This window comes from Perognathus longimembris, chromosome 13 (assembly GCF_023159225.1).
Source record: "Perognathus longimembris pacificus isolate PPM17 chromosome 13, ASM2315922v1, whole genome shotgun sequence".
Taxonomy (NCBI): domain Eukaryota; kingdom Metazoa; phylum Chordata; class Mammalia; order Rodentia; family Heteromyidae; genus Perognathus; species Perognathus longimembris.
Window position 1 is genome coordinate 28,995,243 of NC_063173.1, and position 26,970 is coordinate 29,022,212.

At 34.8% G+C, this 26,970-nt stretch overlaps 1 protein-coding gene across 2 annotated transcripts in view; it reads left to right on the forward strand.

Annotated features, from left to right (window-relative positions):
- Positions 1–26,970, forward strand: part of Gas2 (growth arrest specific 2) — a 113,182-nt gene that overhangs the window by 11,210 nt on the left and 75,002 nt on the right. For both annotated transcript variants that reach the window (XM_048359960.1, XM_048359961.1), the window contains exons 2-3: positions 995–1,116; positions 24,074–24,215. In XM_048359960.1, coding sequence (XP_048215917.1) covers positions 995–1,116; positions 24,074–24,215 — 264 coding nt within the window. The remainder of the gene's footprint in view (positions 1–994; positions 1,117–24,073; positions 24,216–26,970) is intronic.

A 26,970-nucleotide genomic window follows, 5' to 3' on the forward strand; every position in this document is an offset into this window, starting at 1 on the left:
GAAATTTGAATTCTACAGTTTAAGGGCTGTGATATGATGAGGAGTAATTAAAAAGAGATTCTTTTTTTTTTAACCATGAGCCTATTGTTTGTACTAATATTATCTGTATCTTATTCAAGAAAATCAAATAAATAAGATTTAGAGATACAGTTTTGTGCATTGGTCATCCTATTAAAGTTGTCAATGTTCCTATTCTACCTTAAGCCATGGTTTTATTTCAAATAAATGTGTCTATGGTATTCTTATAAGCAGACAGATGCCTAACACCAACACAAGATCTGAATGGCGGCCAAAGTAACTGAATGAGATTTTGAACACGAGAGCCCAAATTCACAATCCCTCATCAGGCTGGTTCTCTAAGTTCCATTGACTAGTTGATTATTTATTTCCTCTGATTACTAAGCAATGGGGTTCTTGTACTCAGAGTATCATTTATCAACTTTAATGTGAAGTAAAAAATATTCTACAGTTACATTATATTGTGCAAATGTGAAACGTTGAGCTTCTTATGATTTTATGGATTAACTTTTTCCAGGTGCCAGTGGCTCATACCTATAATCACTGGAGGCTGAGAATGTTGAGATCATGGTTTAAGGCTTGCCAGGGTAGGAAAATGACCAGTAGACCCTTTCTCAATAAAAATATAGACAAAGTGATTCAGACCTGCTCTCTTATCCCCTGGGAAGCTAATAGGTAGATTTTACTAAGATACATGCCTACACAGAAAACAAGCAAAAACTATCTAAATACACCAATCAAAAATCAGGGCTGGAGGCATGGTGTTGTTAAGAGTACTCAGTTAAGAAGCAGGAGAGCTCGAGTTAAACAAAGAAGAAATTCATTCCTATGTATGTCTCCATCTCAGTTATGTAATTCAGCAGAAATAGAAATTTTAATAATGATAATGATGTGAAATATGTTCTTTAGCATGAAACTGACATTTAGTATTAGGGAATGATTATGCTTTTTCAATGTTACTTTTTTCTGATTTCAGGGAAGGAGATTACAGTTGAAACTTTTATGGAAAAGTTGGATAATGGTGCTTTGCTCTGCCAACTTGCTGCAACCATGCAGGAGAAATTCAGAGAGAGCCTAGATGCCAACAAGCCCACAAAGGTAAAGACCACACTGCAGATAGCTCTAAGAAGAGGCAGGTAGCATCCCATGACTCACTGCTTAGGCATTGAGTATAGTTTAGAATGAATTGTGCATAGATGCATCAGAATTCATACTTATAACAAAATACAAAAAGTACTTCCTAATTAACTAGCACATTTGCCTTTACTTACACAAATTACATAATCCTTTCAGCAAGTCTAATTAAATAAAGCATCATGGAAAAGGATTTCATTAAAAGAGGACTCTGTATAAACTGGTTGAATCTGATGTATTGATTAAAAACTCAGCATAGAAGTAACATGTCATTAGGCAATGGATGAAATCTAGCTTAGGAAGTTGCTGAATAAGTCTTTGTTTTAAAAACCTTATGGTAAAATATTAGAATAGAGTACTTAGAGTGTAACTTTTTGGACCAATTGTTTTACTTTTGATTGTCCAGACTTTCATTTTGTATATTATTCTTAATGTTCTTGTTCAGTTACTATATCATTATAAACACATGATGAAAGTATGGTATTTGTTTTCTTTTTCTTTTGATCGTATCTGACTTTTGAAGTTTGGACCTAGTACTTTGTAGGAAAGTGTTCTACAACTTGAGCCTTGTCCTCAGCCAATTCCAGTTGTTTTGCATTAAGTTTTTGTTTTAAGACTATGTCTTACACTTGCTCCTCAGCTACTTTCAGACCTTGAAACTCCTATCTATATGCTTTCCACATTGCTGGCACACATGGACCACTATGCCAGTTTTGCTGGTTTGCTTTTTGAGATTGGGTCTCATAAACTTTTGGCCCAAATTGGCTTTGAACTGTAATTGTCCTATCTCATTCTTCCAAGAGTTCATATTACAGGTGTGAACCACCTTATCTGGACAAAGAGTTGATATATTTTCTACTTTAAGCTTCCCCCCCGCCTTAATACTTGAATTCTGGACTTGAATTCAGGGCTGTGTGTTTATTTGGCAAGCTTGTTTAACTGACACTCTGTAAACTGGGTCTTGGCCCTGCTTTTGCCAATTACTTTGGAGACAAAGTCACAGGCCTTTCTCCTGGGCTGGTTGCAAGCATCAACCTGTGAATCTTAGTCTCTTGAATAGCTAAGATTACGGGTGAGCACCACTGGCACTTGGGGAAATGTTTGATTTTTGAAGTAGACAGACATATAATGCTGTTTCTAGTTACTAAACTATAAGAAAAACAAATAAGGAAAATGCTGGTTAAAATAACATTTAAGGCATGTTAAAATAAAGTTAGAAACCTACAAATGTTAAATTGTTTCTGTGATTCTGAAAGAAAAGAGTAAGAGTGGTGGTGGTGGTGGTATTTGTGGTGGTCTCTGTGTATGATGTGTGCTGGTGCTAAACAAAGTTTTTAGAAATTTCATATCACTTTAATTTTTTAAAAATTTTATTATAAAGGTCATGTACTGAGGGGTTACAGTAACATAAGTCATGTAATGATTGCATTTCTTTTTGGATAATGTCATCCTCACAATGCTTTTAAACACTGAAAAACAAATATGCAAGCACTCCATTTTTTTCATCATATATTCAGCTCTGTAAAGTACCAATTAATTTAGTGACTTCCAAATTTTGCTTGTGCACATTACAGTTACACAATCATCCTCAAAATCTACTGAGTCCCAGGTTTCACAGCTAAACATTCTAGTAAATCTCCACAGAGATCACTTGGAAATTACAAAACAAAACAAAACAACCCCAGGACAATGTGACATTTAGAAAAGTTTGTTAAACACTGCATCCTCCTCCCTTCCCTACCCCCTCAAATACACACTACCACTTTTCCCTCCATTGGGTAGATGCAGATTTTAAATGGGCATGTGCAAGATTTCCTGGTTTTTGAGTGAATAAGCAAGAATTAGACACAGTTCTCTATTAGTTTGCTTTGGGTAGAGAGATATGAGAAAACTTTGATAGAGCTTCAGGTCAACCTTATTATTAAGGGTAGCTTATTTATTTTTTGCTGTGATTTCCCATGTAAGGCATCTGACCATGACTTCAGATTACTGATGAGTAAACATAGTACCTAAACAGGATGGCACGTTTGGGAAGTGTAGTATAAGGCATTATTAACAAAGGGAAGAAGGTAACGGGTACCTTTGGGAAGTGTATTATAAAGCATTATTAACAAAGGGAAGAAGGTAACGTGGCTCCACTTACTGAGAGTGCCTGCACATGGCCTCAGGTCTGGACCTGTGTTGATGAGGACAGAAAGGCCAGTGCTGCAAGGCTAGGGTTCTCTGACTCTGTCAAGGTAAATGAAAATAATCAATCGTATCCATACTGGTAAACAGTACTCTGCTTTGGTAAATTGGAATCAAATTTTATTTATTTTTATTTTCCATCTTTTAAAAACTATGAAAGAGAAGAAACCCAATGCATCAGCCCATATCCTTCTAAAGATGAAAAGTGAGGTAGTGTCATTATGATCATTATTGTTCATAATCATATTTTTCTCAGACTTATCTACTGTCCATCTTTATAAACAATAAAGTAATTATATATGGTATTACACCATTTTGTTATTACTAAAATCTACCACAAGCAGCATTAGCTTAGCTAAACTGATGTAGCTAGGATGACACTCATTATTTCTCATATGGAGGAAGAAATGAACTTTCAATTGTGTTTAGACAACAATTGAGTTACAGTATTAAATCTTTTCCTCTTCTTTCACTGCACATGCTCTCCTCTCCCCTCTTCCTCCACCTCTTCTTACTGCCTCTCCCCCACCCTCTTTCCTTCTCTCCTTCTTTCCCTTGGGTATGTTACAGTGATCTTGGTTTAAGAACAATTATGACAAAGGAACTTTAGTTGGTTATTCCTTTCTCTGATTTAATATATAGGAAAATGATGAAATAGAATGAATTTTGAAAAGAACAGCAAATTTATAGGAACCCCTTTGTAATTGTCATCTAGCAGTTAAATTTCACCTCCTTATTTTCATAGCAAGATTTTTGCTTTTCCTGACAGTTTATTTAGGAACTTTACAGCTGTGTAAACATATTTGAACCAGTAAGTTACACGTTATGCATGTGAAGGAGCTCTATGCTAAGAATGATTTAAATGTTCTTAATATGTGTTAGAGAATTTATATACTCAATACCTTAGCTATAAATCTATGGCTCTTGTAAATCCCTCCCTGGTTTGATAAAAAAAAATCCTCTAAATATAAAGGTTCTTTTATTTGAAACCAAAGTAGAACACTGAAAAAATAGCTTCTCTAGGTGAGTTAGCAATTTAGCCTTTGTATGGTGGGCCATTTTTTTCACTAGGCAGGGATACATTGCTGGACTTATAGAATTAGGCAGCAGTTGAAAGAAGACATGTTAGACCATGTAGCAACTTAATGTAAAATTGATTTAATTATTTTATATGCATCAAAATGTAAGAAATTCACTGCTAACGACCTTAATTTTCTGGAGTTGAAGTTGCACAATGCCAAAAAATGAACTCTAATCTTCCCAGTATTCTATTAAGTTAGGAAAAACAAAACAAAAGAATAGTCCAGTTAGATTTTAAATCTTTCTATTCTTTGTTAGTGGACCAAAAGTTGGTTTCTCTAATCAAGACTGGGAAAGTAAAACATTTATGCATGAACTTTTACTGCCTAGTTCAAACTGAGGTCAAATGTACAAATCGCTTCATATTATATATTTATTTCATTCTTTTTCTACCACCAACACCTTTGGTGGTTTGTGTATACAAATCTCAAACAATAGGATGTCAACACATTGCCAGACATTCACAGGGTTCAAACTCTTTTTTTTTTAAATTTCTCTCATTTATTTTGAGATTCTCTGCCTTAGGCATCAAAGTTCCTCTGAGTTCAGAGCTTCCTTTGACTTCAAAGGGCTGGGGGTAGTTAGATCAAGTTTGAAGCACATGAAGAAGGAGAAGTATAAAGAAGTTCTGTTACCTACTAGAATGCTACATTATACTCTAAGGAAAGAACTGGACATTCACCATAGAAATGTAAAATCCAATCCTTGTTCAGAGGAAAGAACATCCTAGTCAGATAGAAATACCTGCCGTACGTTTGCCCATCAAGAATACTTAGTTCCTTGAGCTGTGATGTAACAATGGTTCAGGATATTGGACCACCTGAGAATTTAATAAAATGTAAAGATTAGTACTTTTGTTTTCAAAAAAAACCTCAATAGCATTTTTTGCTTAGAGAATGTCTTTTCTGGTTGAATTCAGAGAAATCGAGAGACTTGTACTTACTGATAACTGTGACAACAAGAAAGTATGGTATCAGTGATAAGAGGAACTATTTTTTTTAATTTCTTTCATTTATTTTTTGTTTATGTGGTACCAAGGAACCAATCCTGGGCTTCAGGTATGCTAGCTAAGCACTCTATCACTAAACCACATTCCCAGCCCCTAAATGAAATTTTTAATAATAAAAAAGGAATTTTCAGCTGTGATTAGTTTGGAGTCATTTATATGTAATTATACATAATTGTATATATCTAACCAGTGTTAGCTGGTGGTAAAGCTCAGTGGTAGATTGCTTCCCTAATTTTGATACCCAGCAACAACAACAACAAAATATCAATAATAGTTTTCATTTTCTCCTTAGTACACTGTCCAAAGTACACATAGAAATATAGGATTAAGTCAATAGAAAGCTAATCACAATGAAATGAAAATAATAAAGACAAAATTATATGAAAATATATTTACATTCAATGAATTATTACTATTTAATAAATTATTTTATTATGCAATCAATATTATTATACATATTTAATTAAGTAGTACTATTTAATCTTTATATGTGTTGTTGCTTGGGACTAAAAGTAAAATATTTCTTGTCAATATTATCTTACAGAGATAATAGGAACTCATGTCATCTCAGTATATGTTGGTGCACCATGCAGAATGAAAGGATAACATACAAAGATTTCGATTGTGCTCAGTAGAGTCTCCATGGGGGGCTGGGAATATGGCCTAGTGGTAGAATACTTGCCTCCCATACGTGAAGCCCTGAGTTCACTTCCTCAGCACCACATATAGATATAGAAAAAGCCTGAAGTGGTGCTGTGGCTCAAGCGGTAAGATGCTTGTCATGAGCAAAAAGAAGCCAGAGACAGTGCTCAAGCCCTGAGTCCAAGACCCAGGACTGGCCAAAAAAAAGTCTCCATGGCTATAGCACACACACACACACACACACACACACACACACACACACACACACGGCCTGGGGATATGGCCTAGTGGCAAGAGTGCTTGCCTCCTATAGATGAAGCCCTGGGTTGGATTCCCCAGCACCATACATACAGATAAAGGACCAGAAGTGGCGCTGTGGCTCAAGTGGCAGAGTGCTAGCCCTGAGCAAAAAGAAGCCAGGGACAGTGTTCAAGCCTTGAGTCAAAGCTTCAGGACTGGCCAAAAACAAACAAGCACACACACATACCTGGAAAAATAGCAGTCCTTAAAAAAAAAAATGGGCTTGTTAGGGAATGAGTGAATGAGTGATATTCTTGTGAAATTTACCTAGATCTTTAGGCCTTAATTAAGCAATCTGTATATGGCACTTTTCAGTGACAAAGGAATGATAGTTTCAATTAATGTCATATGATCCACATATGGATCATAAATTCACAAAGCTCGTAAGTCATGCAGGCTAGGTGGGAATAGTATTTTGCTGTATAAAGTCAGTCTAAATTACACTGTAATTGTAGCTAGAAAGGGTGGCATGGAATCATTTGCTAAGAAATCAATGTTTCTACTTCGCTCCTACAACTGGACCCAGAAACAATTTATTTGTCATAGCTTCCTCCTGGATTTTCATTGATTTATCCTCCACCCTATAGAATACATGTATGTTATGAAAAAATCTGGTCAACCTATCATTAGTCCTGTCCAACATCAAACTAGTGGAATGTAGTATAGGAGAGATTGACACTTTGAGGAAATAGAGATATCTATCATTTCTTTTATGTTAGTCACCAAGTTTGGTGGACAGGATAGTAAAAGAGTTTTTTTTTTATTGTGTGAACATATGCAAACAAGCTTTGGTATTTCTAAAATTTTATTGCAATTAAGAAAATTACATTTTCCAGACCAACAGATGAATGCTAAATGCCAGAATATTGATTGTTATATCTCAGTGAAAAAGAGAACAGCTGCAAATAGTAATCCTGATTGAAATTCTTATTTCATTATGAACACCCTGCTGTCTTCTAATACCCATTGATCTTTTACATTTGCTTAGATTTAATAGAAACATAACAGAAATAATTTGCAAAGTTCTGTTCTTGAATAATAGTTTGATCTGATTTCCTTTCAAAGGTGTGAAATATTATTTGGTTATTTTACTACATAAAAACTTTTCCATGTATCACGGAACAAGAATTTCAAAAGTTCCTAATAATATCCACACTATTCATTCAGAAAAGACTACAAAATTAACATCAGATTTATTAATAGTATGCCTACTTATTATGTAGACTTACTTTTAAAAATATTATCACATAATCCTTATAGAGCAAGTCATTTTATAGAAATCAGAAAAAATTACATGAAGACTTGAAAAATTACTGTCATCCCTTCATCCAATGGATTCAGGGTTTACAAACTGACTCCAACTTGTATGTCAAGATTCTGTAATTTTATTGTTGGTGTTATTTTAAGAAACTACATTTTCTCTCTTTTCTTCCTCCCTCTCTCCCTCTCCTTTCCTCCCTCCTTTTCCCTCGCTCCCTCCCTCCCTCCCTCCCTCCCTCCCTCCCTCCCTCCCTCCCTCCCTCCCTCCCTCCCTCCCTCCCTCCCTCCCTTCCTTCCTTCCTTCCTTCCTTCCTTCCTTCCTTCCTTCCTTCCTTCCTTCCTTCCTTCCTTCCTTCCTTCCTTCCTTCCTTTCCTCCTCTTTTTCCTTTCTTTCTTCCCTCCCCAGTCCTCGGGCTTGAACTCAGGTCCTGCACACTGCCTCTGAGCTGCTTTTGCTCAAGGCTAGCATTCTGTCACTGTGCCAGAGCTCTACTTCTGGCTTTTTCTGTTGATGTGGTACTGAGGAATTGAACCCAGGAATTCATGCATGCTAGCCAAGTACTCTACCACTGAGGCACATTCCAGTTATATTCACAGACAATATGTTAGAAATTAACTGTACAACTCAGAGAGGGGGGCTGGGGGAGAGGGAAGTTGGGAGAAAAATGAGGGAGGGTGTAACAAATATGACAAGAAATGTACTCACTACCTTACACATGTAACTGTAACCTGTACATCACCTTGACAATAAAATTAAAATTTTAAAGAGAAACTATTTATGGAGTTGGCTGTCAATTAATATATAAAGGTCATATGATTAATAAACCAGTTTATCCTGTGCTAATTTTTTCTACCAGGTCTGATTGCCTTGTCTTTTTATTCTGGCAGCATTATCCACCTTGCAGGTGGATATTAAGTGGTACCAAATGTTCTGCCACCCTGAGAGTCCTTATTTACAATAAAAATGAATGGACTTATTTTTCCTCTTCCTTTCTGGAAAAAGAAGTGATTAAAAATTTTAGAGCTTTCTTACTAACCGATTCTTCATATTTTTTAATAGTCTTATCAATCCCATTGAGAGACGTGATTACGAGTATGCTTAGGTGAAATGTGCCTTATAGATCAAGTGCTGCATTTCTCTGTGTCACACTTAGCCTGTATGTCATTGAGTGTACATTTGTACACTTTCACAGGCTAATTTCTGACCACCCATGCTAGAATGGTGCATTCAAAGCTCTCCTGTTAGTATAATCAGAGTTAATTAATTCTGCCTAATTTAAAATTATAGCCTACTCTTTCCAGATATACACTTCCAGAATCTCTTACATGTGTAGAGAGAAACCTTACCATCATACATGAAGTGGTGTTCATATTTAAAACACATATTAAAGCTATGTATTTAGTTTGCCAGGAATTCCTGATGTGAGATGCAAGAAAATCCATTGTGAGTCTGGCTGAAGTGTTTTGACACCTGGTCTAAGTTTTCTGGCCTAAAAAATAGTTTCTTAATTCTGTGGCTAACTGAAATGTTTAAGAATAGAGCTAGGATTTCAGAGTGTCCAGAATATTTGGTATAGTTTTCTAGTCCTAGTCTAGAAAAAGTGGTGAGGGATTCAGGGACAGCAGTGACCCTTCCTCTTTATAACTTTGCCCTTCACCACAAAAGAGTATTCAAAACCTACTTCATAACAAAACTTGATCAAGGGTTAAACAAAGATCAGGAGCCAAAATACCAAAAGCAAATCATATCACTATCCTTATTCTTTGGGAAACTCTTCAACACCTAACAGTTCATCAATGAGTAAAACTTGACTGATTTCTCAGAATTTGACAATACGTTTGTGAATTTCAAAAATTATATTTGCCAGTAATGATTTGTGAAGATGAAAGAAATTTTTCTAAACTGTCAAATTATGCATTTCTATGAATCATGCTTCAGGAACAGTTCCATAACATTTCTGTTCGCACTATGTAAATATGTCTACATTTGTGTTTGAAGAGCAATTCTTAAGTATAAAGCCAAAAACTACAGGAAAAAATACAGTAGGGTTTTTAAGGCAGTTAACAAGTATATGCTATTTTTATATGACTTGCAATGATTCTATGGTTTATCATGTCTGATTGTGTGTGTGTGTATAATGTGTGTGTATATATATAATGTGTGTGTGTGTGTGTGTGTGTGTTTATGCTAGTCCTGGGGCTTGAACATAGAGTCTGGGAGCTGACCTTGACTTTTTTGCTAATGGCTAGTATTATAACATAAGAGTCACAGCTCCAGGTCTAGCTCTTTTAGTAGTAGTTAATTAGAGGTGGGAGTCTCCCAGACTTTCTTGCTGGGATGGCTCTAACTATAATTCTCAGACCTCCGCCTTGTAAGTAGCTAGGGTTACAACCATAAGCCACCAGTGCCTGGGTGTTCATCACCTTGTAAAATGTATTAGTTTATTGTGTTAATATGATTTTTACAAGAAAATAGAATATTTGACTTCATATCCAATGTTGTAAGTAGTGTAGTTTTTCAAAAGGTGGCCTACCAAGTAGTATAATCTTAATAGTTCATAATAATAGTTTTTAATCTATGTTTGATGTCATGGGATGCTAGTTTTCTGGCCTAGTCTATATGTTTATTATAATATCAGCTAAGACATTATTTTCAAAGACCCTACATTTTTCTGATACTTGATGCTTATATTCTGCTTTGTGGTTCTAAAGAAAGGAAAAAAAAAACTCTTTCTATGTAGGCCAAACTAATATGAGAGAAAAATGTAAATGTCTCTGCGGGATATGAACCCACTCTTAGAGGTACTATGATTTTTGACCGTATTCAAAATTTTACCAAGCATCAATTCAGGAATAATCATTTCAGTGTTTGGTGACAAGAATGAATCATTTTTAATGGGCTTTATAGAAGCCAGCTGTACAGAATGGTTAATAGTGTAAACTCTGCAGACTGCCTTACCTTAATTGTAAATTCATCTCTTATTATCTTGAGACAATTATGTAAAATATCTGTGCTTCAATTTTCTCATTTGAAAAATGTAGTTACTAATAGTGCCTACATTATCGGGCTTTTTTTTTAGCATGTATTAAATATACACAATTCACTTACTTTGACCCTATTCAACTTCCATTACCTGCATATAATTTCTACTTTAACAATGTTCTAATCTATATCCTACACATCAGAGAAAACATGTGGTGTCTGTCTTTCAGAAATTGTTTTATTTTGTAAACTTGATGATTACTGGTTCCATCCGTCTTTCTGAAAATGATAAAATTTCATTCTTATTTATGGCTGAGTGATACTCAATTTTTAGTTGTTATGAGTACTACATGAGTTAATATAAAGTAATATCTGAATAGACCACAGTACATTCAGGCCCTTTTTCACATTTAGCTATTGACTTGAGACTATCACACCTTTCAGGTTAATATTTAATTGAGAAAGTGTTTGAATAGTTTTAACTGCACAAAGCTGGCCAACTCATAGCCTCCTAGTTTGACCAAAAGTTCTTCCAGTGAAATACAATGTGAAATGGGTTGTTGCCTCCATCAGAGATTGATGTACTTCTACCTTCAATGGGAGAAATAGAACCTGACATCATAGGTTACCTATTTTGGTATCAATCCCACCTATTGCTATAGTGTTATACTTGTTTTCTTGTCTTAATCTCTTTGAGTTCTCATCTATGCATCTAACATAATGTGAGCTATTTTAAGTCAAATAAGTAAACAAATTTATGAACAAACAAGTGAAGTTCTGCCACAATATAGATGTTTAATTTTAGATCCAGAACACTTCTAGAAGTTTCTAATACCCTTTGGTTTATAATTCTGAAAATGTTTATTAACTCATCCATATCTTGGAATTTCTTCCCTCTGCTGGTTTTGCCCCAAAGCCTTTAATGTGCAAAATCTTAAGGAAAAATCTAACATGTCATATAACAAAGATGACAGATGATTAGACATTTTTGGATAGCATGAGGAAGGGGCAGGTTCTCTGGAAACTGCTGACAAAAAAATTGGTTGAAGTAATATAACATGGAAATCTAAACGATTTATAAAATTCATCCTAGAAAAGCTTGCTCATGTGCTCAATCATGGATGCTACTAAACACATATAATGTCCGGTTATTGAAACTTACAGCATTGCCAAAAGACAAAATTGGGAATAAAAGCACATTAACAGTTCATTCAGTGTGAAGATGTAAGTCTTGTTTATATAGTTTATCATAGTTCCAATGAAATAATGATTAGATGAGTGATAATCAGTAGTTTTTTCCAATTTGCTCATCACTTAGAATTAAGAAGAAGTTATTTGGTTTCTTTGTAATTAATTTTCAGAAGTGTTAACGTGAAATAAGATTTTTGTACAGTGATTAAGTGTTGTGTCTTTCAGTTCTGAAGGAGCCATAACAATGAAATCATCTCGTTTTACCTTTTGGATCTTTCCCCATCACTGCTCTCTTTGGCCCAATAAAATAGTTGATGAGTGAAATAGGAATATAAGGAACTTTGTTTCCTCTAAGAGCCCCTAATTAACCATCTACCAAACAATCATGGTAAAATTAACAATCATGGTAAAAAAAAAATTAGTAAACCCATTTTCTATGAAACTAAAGGAGTGAGTTGGAAAATTTCAGTGAATTAGTGTTATTTTATTAATCAAATGTTAGTACCAAAGGAGAAAAAAAATTTTTTTTTTCAGTCAGTCCTGGTGCTTGGACTCAAGGCCTGAGCACTGTCCCTGGCTTCTTTTTGCTCAAGGCTAGTACTTTGCCACTTGAACCACAGCGCCTCCTCTGGCCTTTTCTATATATGTGGTGCTGAGGAATTGAAGCCAGGGCTTCATGTATATGAGGCAAGTGCTCTACCATTAGGCCATATTCCCAGCCCAATAAAAATGTTTTGAACTGTGCAAGTTCATCTTTTTATTAAACTTCAATAATACAGAATATAGAATATTAAAAAATGAAACACCCTTTGAAATTAATACCTGCATATTATATATAATATTCAATTTGATAGATGTTTGATGACTCTGTTAGAAAGAAGATGTAAGATGCTTTGATTATGTAGTCTATGATTATATAGTTTGTGTTAAAAATAGGTATAAGCTTATACACAAAACATTTACTGTTTTAGAGAAAAGTATCTTGCATGTAATATAATGATAATGTTTGTAAGAACCAGCTTATAAATGAGTAAAAAAGACTGGGCACAACTGGAAGCCATTGGCTCTCATCTGTAATCCTAGCTACTTAGGAGGCTGAGATCTGAGGATAACGATTTGAAGCCAGCCCAGTCAGGATAGTCTGCGAGACTCTTATTTTCAACTAACCACCAAAAAGCCAGAAGTAAAGTTGTGGCTCAAGTGGTAAAGTACTAGCCTTGAGCAAAAAAAGCTCAAGGACATTACCCAGGCCCTGAGTTCAACCTCAGGACCATCACAAAATAAATAAATAAATATAAAAAGACTGAGCCTTGCTTGTAAGACAAAGCCCAGGAGTACTGCAGGATGAAGCCATCCCAGAGAAAAAAGGGACTCCATCTCATCAAATAAGCCAGACATGTAAGTCAATGTCTATGATCTCAGGTGTATACATCCAAAGGTAGAAAGATCAATGTTCACATGCAGACTCAAGAAAAACGTGAGACCATATAGGAAAAACATCTTAATGGGCTGGGGTTATTATGCAAGTGGTAGAGCACTTATCTCTAAGGAGAAGGCCCTGAGGTTAAAATTCCAGTATAAACAACCACAAAAAATTTTAACTGAATGCAATCACAGATATTTTTTTAAAAAAACAGGAAAACAATAAGTTAGCATGTGGCTAAATTGAGAAATCAACATGTAGTGGAATATGCTTTGCATATTTCACCCACTTTTGTAATGTTGTGTTTTGAGTTTTCTCTCAGCATCTAATCCAAAGAGATACTGATAATAAATAAGAAAGAACTATAACTGCTTTACAATCTATATAGTATATCTGTACAAAAATGAATCTTATTCTTACCTATTTGTTCTCAGAGAATCACAGAAGTAATGGCCACTCTCCTTATTGAATAACTTTTCTGGGGGTAACCTTTTCCTAAGGAGATGGTTTGAAATCCTTCAAGGGAAATATGTACAACAGTATAAGGCCTAATGTGTAGTCTGTACTTGGAATTAGACTATTCATCTAACTACCTGACTTTTCATTCTTAAACTGACTTAAACAAGAGCATATAGGTCCTGGACAAATTAAATGAAAACATATTTGCAAAGAAAGGACTTGATCTTTGGGAAAGTGTTCATAACTGAGGTTGATTTCCTTTCATATACTAAGCAGCAAATGAGAAATAGAAGATTCATTTCAATATGTCCCTCAAATTGTGAAAGTAAACATTATTTATTGTCGTGTTTATTTATTTTCCTTTTTCATATTAGTTATTGACTAGAACCTGCTAAACTTACCATTTGAGTAAGGGCAAGTCATTATTTCCGTAATCCTTATGTTGTCTCCATATTCGAGTGTGCTTCTGATAAAGACTTTGAGCTAGGATAGGTTAGTGGAAGTATTTATAGCTCCATAATTGTACTCTGTTTAGAATTTCAAACTCGTTAGGGAGAAAAGAAAAAGAAAAGATCTGGCATCATCTAGCCTAGAGCTTATCTAGCTTTCCCTGGCTCTAGGTTTATGTGAATCTGCGACAAAAGGGACTTCCCTTTCATATGAAACAAAAGCCAAAATTAAACACTTTAAATGAAAACTTGAGAACATCACAAGCCTAAAATAAGTTCTGATTTGTTAAAGGGGTGTGTACACGTGTGCATGCACACATATCCACACATATACTTTCCATCTGTATGTATGATTTCCCAGCACAAGCAGCAATTTACTCCTGGAGCATGAAAGTAGACTTGATGGGATTTTTCTGCCATGAGGTCACCTCTTCCACTCACAGGCTCACATCCTGCCTTAACCACATGCAGGCCCATAGGCAAGACAAGATTGTAAAAGGAGCGGAACTGGGGAACTGAGCGCATGATATTTGATAGCCTTAATTGTGCTCAGTGCTTTCAAAGAACCCCGAACGAATAGTATGTCAAGAAAAATAGCTCTTACCATATGGAAATGGGAAATTAATTTCTTAAAATGAGCTGTTACTAAATTCTTTGGAGAAATTCAAGTCATTTAAACCAATCAATAATAAATGTATATGTCATTTTTAAAAAAATGTTCATAGATTTTTTTAATGTAGTCTTTTTAAGGAATTGAAAACTCAGGGGAAAGGCTTGCCTTTTCATTTAAAAATGTCTGAGAATTGCTAATTTGAAATGTGAGTGCTCACTAGATTTGTGTGTGTGTGTGTGTGTGTGTGTGTGTGTGTGTCTGTGTGTGGTCCAAGGTATGTGATACTAGCACATCACAGAGCAATGATATGTTGTATTTTAGATGAGGTAATTGGATTTATAGTGTATAGAGCTTTTCAACTTCATCTTCAGTTGCAGGGGCTGACTGTATGAATGCCTTCTATTGTTTCACTTAGCCATTTGCAAATACATTGCATATCATGCGTGAAGCCATAAAGAACACATGTTGGGCTTCTGCAATTTTTCTAGTCATGTGTAATTTCACACCAGCATCGGCTGTATGTCTTTTGGAAGCCTAGATAGTGTTATTGCTCCATATGAAAAGCAATGCATTAATTTGTGAATTTTAAAGCCAAAACAATGAATAACAAAAGCAGCTCAATCCAAGATTGTTTAAAGCATGAGACCTTTAATAAAAACAAGGAAAGAACTTTAAAGAGGAGATGAACTAACATAATACATTCATGATGTCTTTTGAGAGTGTGTTTTGTACCAAGTCTTATGAAGAATGTGAAAGAAATAAATCTGATTCTCTTCCAGAGCAAAAGTACTTAACAATTTCTGTGCCACATTCCCTGTGCAGATGACAAAAGCCTACAGATACCTCCTCATATTGATATTTTTAAATATGTGAAATAAAGAGAATTACAACCACAACACAAATGGAATCAATTTTATTAAAACAGACCATAGGAGACTGTCTAAAGTGTTCTTACAACATTAAAAAAAATCTGAAAACTCATAGAAACAATATGCTTGCAGTTTTTCTTAAAAACATATCTTAACCTGGCATTGGTTGCACTAAACATTGTAAGAGTTTCAAAATATAGAAAACTACATTTTTGTGGCGAATAAACCCAGTATTTCCAGACACCAGCAACATTTGCTCTTGCTGAAAATGGCCTTGTGATATATTTAAACCTACCTTTTTTTTTTTTTTTTTGGTTGGTCTTTGGGGCTTGAACTCTGTCTCTGAGCCTCATTGTGCTCAAAGCTAGCACTCTACCACCTGAACCACAGCACCACCTTTGGCAATTTTGAGTAGCTTATTGGAAATAAGAGTTTCATGGGGACTTTTCTGCCCAGGCTGGCTTTGAACCTCAATCCTTAGTTATCAGCCTCCTGATAGACAGAATTACAGGCATGAGCTATCCACTCCCAGTTAATTCATTTGTAACCACTTGCATTCCACCCAATAGACTTCTAGATTTATAGGCAAATTCTAGCTATCATAAGCGAGAGAAACCATGCAGTCTTTGTTTCTCTGTGCTTCACTGACCTCACTGAATATAATACTTTTCAAGGTTTTTATTTCCTTAAGCATGATCAATAGGCACACGAAGAAATACTGAATGTCTCTGGCCATAAAGAAAATACAAATGAGAACAACATCGAGCTACTACTTCACCCAAGTTAGAATGGCCATTATCAAGAAAATTAACAATAACATATGCTATCAGAAATGTGTCCAAAAGGGAATGCTACTACATGGTTGGTGAGAATGTAAGCTCTGGAAGATAGTATGGAGGTTCCTCATAAGACTAAACATAGAGCTACCTGAAGACCCTGAAATTCTAGTGGTGAAGAGTTATTCAATAGATCACAAAAAAAGGTTACACTAAATCCATCAGCACAGCCATTTTCACTGCAGCACTATTCACCATAGCCAAGGGATGGAATCAGCCCAGATGCCTGTCAAAGAATGAATGGATCAAAAGTACACACACACACACACACACACACACACACACACACACACGCATCTTAGACTCTGGCTGTCACTGGATTTAGATTGATCATTTTATACTGACCTCTTCTGATAGGCACAGTAGATTTCTTGAAGATTCAGGGAACACTATGGTTTCTCCAAAATATATAGACTATTTTCCTGGAAGCAGTGGAATTTGAAACATCCAGACCTGGTACACAAGGATGGTCACATAGAAATTTTTGGAAAGTGCAACATAAAATGGAAGTGTCTGAAGTAATATCAAAATTGGAAAAAGAAGTATAATGGAGCAACAGTCCAGTTTGGTCGATGCATAGAGTACCTGAGGATACTTTTGGGCACATGACCAGGCAAGACTGACATGACTCCTTGATGTAACTCTGAAGCACTTAGCTGAATTTTCTAGGTGGTGAGCTAGAAAATGAGAGCATTGAATTTAGAAGAGAAATCTGAAGAGGATATAAGGGTTAGGTTGGGCTTTTTAGATTTGCTTAAACATGACCTGTTGAAGTGTTTAGCATAAGGTCATAGGTACTCTTTTCAAAAGGTACCAAAAATTGAGATATTTACTAGAAAATAATGATGAAATGGATGGTGGCACACTGGCCAGAAAAACAAAGCCAAGAATAATCAAAGTACTACTAAGGTTTTTTTATTTCAATTTTTATTATCAAACTGATATACAGAGAGGTTACAGTTTCATATGTTAGGCATTTGATACATTTCTTGTACTGTTTGTTACCTTGTCCCTCATACCCCCCCCCCCCCTTGAAGTTTGGGGAAAATGATGAAGTAGAGGAAACAAAACACAAGGAAATTTTGAGGGTTTTTTGGTAGTAGATATTCTTTTGGTCATTATATATATATGTATATATATACATATATATATATAATGGCTATTTTTCAGACTATGGTAACATAGTAATTGGTAAAATCCCTAGAGGCTCTATTGAACTTCCAATATAAAATTTATTTAATTAATTGAGCTTCCTTTGTTTCAGTTTCTGACAAATATCTAGTTCAAATCTACTACGTGCCTTTCATTATTTCACTAACTTCAGATACGAACTCATAGGTTTACACCAATTTTAATATGTAGACTGCTACTATGTTATTGAACAGGTGAAGTTAAATACCTGAAGTCACACAATTAGAAAGTAAAAATCTAGGGTCAAACCCTGACAATCAACCTCCAGATGTTATGTGTATAACACTCTTCTTTGCTGCCGCTTAGTGGGGGACATGCCTATTTCAGCTACAGGTATATTTGTGTGCATTACTATTTATAGTCCTTGTAATAATTTAGATGCTAGGAATAAAATGGTGAAGAAAATCAAGCATTAATCAAGCGTTCTTTTCATTTCTCATGAAACTTGGAGTCAGAAGGAATGTGGTAGTAGGAAATACAGGAGTTGGTAGTTTGGATCATCCTTCAACTGGGAACTGCAGTTAATTGAGCAAAGGTTTATGGAAAAGCCAGTTATGTGTAAGGAATACATGGTGGAAAATAGCATGGAGAGAATACAGGGTAAGAACAAAAGCCAGTGTAATTGTAAGAGGTGGAGAGAGAGGAGATAAGAAAGGAAAGTGAGAGGGAGAGGAGGAATAGAGGGAGGGAGGGAGGGAGGGAGGAAATGAGATAAATAGAGAGGGAGAGGAGAGCAAGAGAGAGAGAGAAAGAGAGAGAGAGAGAGGCCACTTACCCTGGGAAGACAAATTTTTTAAGCAGAGGAAACAAAAAGTTTGCCTTTGTAAAGTCTGGATTCTGACTGGAATGCAGGAATCAGATAAATACACAAGTCATCGTGAAAAACTACTTTGAGAAAAGCAATTTGTAATTAAATTACTATACAAATATAAAGATTTTCCCTTATAAACTCATACACACACACATGAGTTTATTATAACTACAGAGGTGATATAGGAGGAATTGAAAATGGATTCCAAAATTGATATGCATCAGAAAAGATAGCAACATCAGTAAAGCCATAATCTAAGATCTCTACTTTGTACTTTCCATAACATCTTACTTAATCTTTAATTTGTTGTATATGTTAGATCCGAAGTTGAAAAAAAGGCCAAATAGATTAAATAACTCATCTTGGCTACCATTAATCAGTTGGCAAGCATTTATATCATGCCCTAAAATAATTCTGCAATATGGTGGAAGTTAACAAAAACACCAACAATAATCAACAAATCCTTTGTTAAAAGTGTTTAAGAATTTGTTAGTCATGAAACTTCATTTGGTTTCCTGGAATTCATCAATAAAATAATTTAAATTTCTCAAAATTTTTCTAATATTTCACAGATAGGTACCAATCACTAAAACATTACAATTAGTGTCTCCGTGAATCCAAACTTTGTTGATAATAATTATAAATGATTACAACTTAAAAGATGCAAAATATATGTTAGAAAGGAAAAAACAAAGAGCATATATATATATGTATATGCACACACACACACACACACACACACACACACACATACACCCTCACACACGGATAATTTTATATGGTCAGTTTTCCTAACTTTAAAATCCTTTGTGTTCAACCTACAACTGAAGTCCTTGGTACTTCCAGCTTTTAGTAATTATGCAGAAAGCTTCCATGAACCTTTTTGTCATGTATTTCAGTAGGTGAACACTTTTAACTCATTTATGATGTAACATTTATATTTCATCTCATCTATTAATCCTGAGATTTGATACCTATATTTAACCTTCATTTTAAACATCATTTCATATTTACACAAGAAATTATTCCAAGTAATTCAGAGTGTTTAACGTCTTCACTAGCTTGATTATTTAAGTGATCATTCCCTAGCTTTCCGAGGCAGGAAAGTATATCAAATGTCTACTGGAAAAAACATCTTTTTTTCCTATTTCTTTTTATTATGTGAATATGGTTATATTATGGTATGAAAATTACAACAAAATTTTTATGCATGGTGAGATCTTTATCATACAGAGTTTATCTTGGAAAGGAAGTAAGATGGCTCCATTTGGAATTCCAGCTTGATTCTTCCAGTTATTACTGTACTAAATAATAACTGAGGCATGAGGTTCTATTTCTGATTCCCCAAGGTTATGATACAAGAAAGATTGTTTTTTTCTCTTTAAGAATTATCTACAACTTTGATTTTAGAGAATGTATTTTATCCTCTACAAATCCACTTGGTATTTATATTTAGACACAGTGATACTATGAATGCTCAATGAGATAATTTCAGTGAAAGAGATTATTTTTTCAATAAAATACACAGTGAAACTAAACGCAGCATGGGAATACAGTTGGAGGCTGTGAATTCCATCATGGAAAGAGTGAGTTTATTGCCTGCATATTTGAACAGTACATTCTATATACCCTTTGGAAAAGCAGAGATATTACTTCTTGGCAAGCACCATGTCTTCTTCTGTTTTATATCTGAAATGTCTACTGAATGTAATTGAGAGGAGTGTGTCTTAAACTTTTGTGTGGAATGCATTATTTAAACTCCTAGTATTAAACTTTAAATTCACTATCTTAAAAAAGATGCCATACTCTCAGTCTTTTTCCTATATGAAATATGAGACAGGCAATGCACAATACTTTATTTTAATTGTGCTTGGCCAAAAATTAGGGAAATAGTTCAAATGCTGAAAACTATTAAATTTAAGGCATTGTTTAGCTCTCATGCAGTAGTTCAAAGTCTACTGATATAAGACTGAAAGATTTCATTTGAACTGAGTATAAACTCAGGTTACTCATCTGAAAAATAGAGATTGAATTATTCACCTCATTACCAATGTTGTGCTTTGAGAACTGAAGAGGATAATCCACAACAAGTTAAGTGTAGCATGTCTGAGTGAATAGTAGGTATTCCCTCTATGGATTTCTTCCTCCAAACTATATTGTAAGTTTGACAAATCAGGGCAACACATCCGTTAAATAAACCATTCTATATGAATCATAGAGCACAACACTTAACAAGATCGTGGCTTTCTAGGTACTGATTGTTAAATATGAATTATAAATATATTGATCGTGTTGTTGTACTAGGAGATTTCTATGTTTAACAATTTATCACATAAAAATATTGTTAAGTAATGAGTATTGTTAATTAAAGTATAGTTGTCTACCTCAATTACCATACACATTAGAAAATACTGGAGTTAAAGGGAGTTAGAGACATAGAAATGATGGTAAGTTTTGGGAAGAGAATGTCAAGTGGTGAAATGTTCAATTTTATAAAGCTGATTGTCTTGCTTTTCTCATTACATGTGTTATTTCTAACATAATGGCATTATCTACATGTGGATATTAAAACTGAAGATGATTAAAATAAAATGAAAATAAAGTAAGATATTTATCTGGTCATACTCAGGACACTACAATGTTCATCAGTGTCTATTGCATTTGATACATTTCCATCTTAGTGAAAATTGTTCTGGAAGTAGAAATTTATATTATGTATGTTGTTGTACACTTATTACTACAATTAAATTATATGATTAATTTTACTTACATAGCATATGCAATGTATATGCTTTGTATGTGTGTTGTATATAAAAGACTGAGATGAGGGGTGGGAATATGGCCTAGTGGTAAGGTGCTGGCCTCGTATACATGAAGCCCTGGGGTCAATTCCTCAACACCACATAAAGAGAAAAAGCCAGAAGTGGCACTGTGGCTTAAGTGGCAGAGTGCTAGTCTTGAGCAAAAAATGAAGCCAGGGACAATGCTCAGGCCCTGAGTTCAAGCCCCAGGACTGGCAAAAACAAAACAAGACTGAGATGCAGGCTTTAATTAAGTTTCCAAAGTAAGTGCCCCACAGCATAGATTCTGTAGTTTGTATGCTCTACAAACCTCAAAGCAAATTACCGTTTAGTCTTTAAAAGGTAATTTAAATTCATTATTTTTATTACTGCCAACTTTAGTTATTGTCTAAAGGAAATGAGGACATATAAGCATTCTGTATAGGTTCCTCAGCCAACCAATGAGCATCAAGAGACTACAAGTGTGTATCTTGGGTTAATATAACTGGGAGGTACAAAGACAAAGCAGATTATGGAGTGGGGAGAGTGACTTACAGTAGCAAGACATTCTTCTGAGTGATGAAGTCTAAATGTCTATCGGATCTCAGTTCAGCTCCAGTAATTCCATTCATCATTCCTTGTTCAGTAAATAACAAAAATGTTTGAAAGGCGATACTTAAAATTTTCAGCTCTGGCTCCCTAATTTATGGTATGCATTTAAGCAGAGCTGTACCAAGAACTTATGAATTTTGAAGGTGCTTTTTTTTAGGTCAGTATTTTTATTTTGCTTTTGAGAAAGGTTCTCAAACAGGATGACATCAAAATTCTGATCCTTCTGCCTCCATCTCCTATATATCTGGAATTATTTTTTTAATAAAATGTATTTTTTTTCTATTTATTGTCAAAGTGATGTACAGAGAGGTTACATTTTCATAAGTTAGGCCTTGGGTACATTTCTTGTAGTTTGTTACCTCCTTCCTCATTTCCTCCTTCCCCATCCCCCTTTCTCTCTCCCTCCATGAGTTGTTCAGTTGGTTTACACCAAGTGGTTTTGCAAGTATTGCTTTTGGAGTCGTTCTTTTTATCCTGTGTCTTGCGATTTTGGTATTCCCTTTTACTTCCCTAGTTCTAATACCAGTATATACAGTTTCCAATGTACCCAGATAAGATACAGTGATAGTGTGGGTACAACCACAGGAAGGGGATACAAGTTGATCATCAACAATGGAAGCTATGGTTTCACATGGCATGTTGAAAGTATTTACAACAGTGATATAACAGTCGTTTCCATAACATGGAGTTCTTTTCACTTAGCATCATCTTATGCATTCATAAGGGCATAGATATTAGGCTCTTGTGATCCTCTGCTGTGACTAGCCTAAACCTGTGCTAATTATTCCTTATTAGTGAGACCATAGAGTCCATGTTTCTTTGAAGGTGCTTTGAGGATATAAAACTTCTTATACAGAGCATGTAGTCCCACCTCTAGTTTATGCTGTATTATTGCTGTGCTGTGTCATATAAGAGATCATTATAAGACACATTGCTATGTGGGTGATTTATCTGTAGGTTACAACTACAGTGCCTAACATACATATCTGTATCAATATTTGTACATTCATGCAATTTTTAAAATTATGATTACCATATATCAAAATTGTACTGCAGCAAAGAGATCTTGGAGATTAGACAAATAAAATCTGAGTGAGATGGTGATAGAATATTTTCTCATGTCATTAAGTCCCTGCCCAGGAAATCTAATAATAGTTGTTGTCAATAAGACCCCAATGCTCCACCTAGGACCCTACTTTACCTTAAATAACTATATTTGTAAATGAGCTCAACCATCTACAACATTGTGGTCATTGCACTTGCTGGTTTTCAGTGAACAAAAGAAACAACCTGTCTATGAATTTAATTGCAAAGTGTTTTCTTTTAATCTTTTTACTCTTTTAGATAAGAGTCTGAATAGTTCAAATTATCCAAATATTGGCTCCATTTTTACAAACTATAGAAGCAAGTTTTATGATTTCATTCTGTGTCTCGGAAAGTGGATATAACCTATTAGAGAAAGGACAGTAGCATTAGTATTGCCTGTGGAGATTGCCTGTGGTGAAAAAATGTATGGATGATTGGTAGTATTATCCTCTAAGTTCCTATCCTCGCTTACCTTAATCATGTTATCTTCACAATGAATGATGTAGAATGTAAGTAGTAACTTTCAAGACCACGAAGCAGAGTTTAGACAAGAATTATATTCATATTATATAGTACAGTTATACACTATGGTGAAAATATCAAGAATCTAGCAGAAAGACTGCAGAGTTATTTTCAAACTTATTTTAATATTTTCATGCATTGTTATCTATGTGAAAGCCACTCTGTTGTTCTCTTTTCACTTTATGATTTGTATAGTTATGAATTTTATTACATATAGGTACTTGATTGCATAATTTACTATTATTTCTGTATTTGTAGCTTGTTTTACAAATGAAAAAAACTTTGTGAATATACAGGTACAAAACTTACAGGAAAAAATAAGCCAAAAAATGATAAAAGAAACATAAAAAGTCAATTAAAGACTGTAAAGAGCTTTATATGTGTTCAGTAGTAAGTATACTGTAGGCAAGGATATGTGCTTGTGTGCACAGATTTTCATAGTGTTTTAATGCCAGCAAAGTTTCACTAATATTTGATTTATTTTCTATAATTTTTCATAAATCTGTATGTTGTCAAGTTCCTTCAAATCATTCTGTTGACACATCAATATGTTTTGGGCATGTTGCTCTCATAACTTTGTCAGATATTCCATCCGAGTGAAATTCCTTTACTTTTCAGACTCTGCCATTGAAGAAGATCCCATACAAAGCCAGTGCACCATCAGGCTCCTTTTTTGCTCGAGATAATACAGCAAATTTCTTATCCTGGTGCCGAGACTTAGGAGTGGATGAAACATGTCTATTTGAATCTGAAGGTTTGGGTATGTATTTCCTTCAGAAATATAGCTGATGAAGTATTGCAATTGGTGTTTGTCTTAGTGTAGTTATCAAGAGGTTTTTTTGGAGGGGGGTATAGCATCACAACAATGTAAAAAACAGTATAACTAGTACAGTCTTTTTCAAGCCAAAGATGAATGTTATTAAGGTAAACTTGGTGAATATTTGGAAAACATCAGATTAGATGTTATTGTCAGGCTTTTGTCTGAATTAGAAGGGGAACTCTGAAATGGAACCAAAAGAACCCTGTGTCTTTTCATATCTATGAAATATGAAAAAGTTTGTTTCTCTTCAATGTTGTCTGTTCAAACTGAGGCTTGCTAGTTTACAGAATCAGGTGTGTTTTTAGAGTTACAAAGTGATTAGGGAAGTAAGATATTGACACTGAAGATGATTAAATGAACAATATTATAAAGTAGCCATACATATTGGGCCACTCACTCTTTCAACACTACTCAATACCCCCGACATTAAAGATTAAATTTTGTCTGTAGGCTCCAGTAAAGTATAACACGGATGTAGAGAAATTCAATCCACTTTTAGTGAAACAGAGCAGTGAAACAGATGAACCAGAATATTGCCATGGCAGCTACCATATACAGATGTGAGCTGTTTCAGTGCTCCTTGAAAAAGTAAACACCGATTCTCTTTCTTACTTCTCATATCAAAATAAAAGAAGCTTGCTGAAGATGTGTGTATATGTAGATGATATCTCTTTTTTAGTCTAGTGTCATTTTTACAAATAGATGATAGTGGTTAGGTTTATAGGAAACCATGTGTGTGGAAGATTATAGAAAGGAAAGGCAACTATAAATACAAACACATATAGAAAACTATGGCAGACAATTGTGCATGTGTAAACATACACACATGAACACACACACACATATACACAGAGAACTACGTAATGAAGTCTTAATCACAAAGTATTCACTCTGTACATGATCCCTGGATGTACAGACAACATTATTGTCGAAAAACTTTGGAGTCAATCAAATTGCCAAAGAATTCATTCCTGATGTTAGTTTCTGAATGTGTTATAAATCTTTTCATTAAAGAAGAATTTTTTCATTCTCATAAGACAAGTGGACTACACGTATAAATACTATGTTTTCTCTGTTTTGTCACACTCTTAGTTGTTACTTGAACAAATAAAACATTCAGAAAGCATCAAAGAAGAAGAATATTAAATTTTCTGTATGGAAAATATCACAACAGTCAATGTCTTAGTGTGGTTTTTGCATTTTGGTACATTTCTGTCTTTTAAAAGCCCAATTCAAGCAATAATCAGTACATTTCATCCAGGAACTTAAATGTCTAAACCAGCCTATATGATGGCACAATAATAAGGGGATACAAACTTTAGAATATGCAATTATATCAAGAAAAATTTGTGATGACATACTTTCTCAATGTACTTGAAAAACAGACATGAAAAGAAAATCAATGGTAAATTATGTATATATAAAACTATCCAAGTATTTTGTTTGATAAGCTAGTGGCTCACACTTATAATTCTAGCTACTTAAAATAGTGAGATACATGGAATCATGATTTGAGATTTGACTGAACAGAAAAATTTGCTAGGCAAAATCAGATCTGGAAGTATCCTGTATGTGTAGAATGTCTCTCTCTTCCCCCCCCTTACACACACACACACACACACACACACACACACACACACACACTTAATCTTTTATAAATTAAAACACAGTTAAACATGAATTAAAACTAAGTTTTAAAGGCTTATTTAATTGAAAAAATCATCTTTAATCTTCATAGTACCAAAGCAAATCACAGGCTTTCTATTTTTATCTCTTCAAAAATAAATTTGAAATATTGGCAGCTCAGAGCAGGACACAAGGAAATGTATAAAAGTTCCTGGGGATACAGTGAAAGGGGACTGGTAATAATCATATTGATGTTAGAATTAGTGAAAGGAAGGGAAACAGCTGTGCCCATAGATGTGAATGATCATCATGAGGAGGAACAAGAGAAATTCTATTTCCCCAAGTGGAATCTTTTCTCCTTCCCTGCAGTGGCTGGCGAAGTGATTTGGTTGCTGCCACTGGTCATGGCCTCTTCAGTTACAGAATTGACTTTCTTGCCACAATAACATCACATACTCGGCTTGATGTCTTTTCACACTTCACTTTGGAAAGAAAATTTAAAATTTAGGGCAAGGTCTCTCTCTCTCTCTCTCTCTCTCTCTCTCTCTCTCTCATTCTCGCATTCTCTCTCTCTTTTTTTCTTCTCTTCAGATTTTATTTCAGCTGCATACAAGATGAACAGCATCCTTTGTCTGCTAGTGTTATTGAACAGCAAATAAAATGAAAAAAATGCCCTGATGAGGGGGGAAATGTGTTTGCATGATAATAATGTAGATCACTGGGCTGTGTGTGTAAGAAGAACATTCTGTTAGGGACTGTTAAAAGATCTTTGCCAGAGTAAAGCATCCTTATCTCTGTGGGAATGGAAGAACTACCATATCAAAGAAAGTAGGGCTTTCTTGGACAAGTATTTGTCAGAAGATCTTAACTGACAAACTCACACATTCTGCATTCATTTCTCAACAGCTAATGGTAAGCACCTCTGTGAGGAAGGGATGGTGTGTCTAGTCTGAATTGGGCCATATGGGCAATCACTGTCTTCATCAACCTCCCATACTTCTGCCTTTTGTATGATTGGGAGATTACTTCTTATGCTACCCACAATCACATGTATGGGGTCTAATCTGAA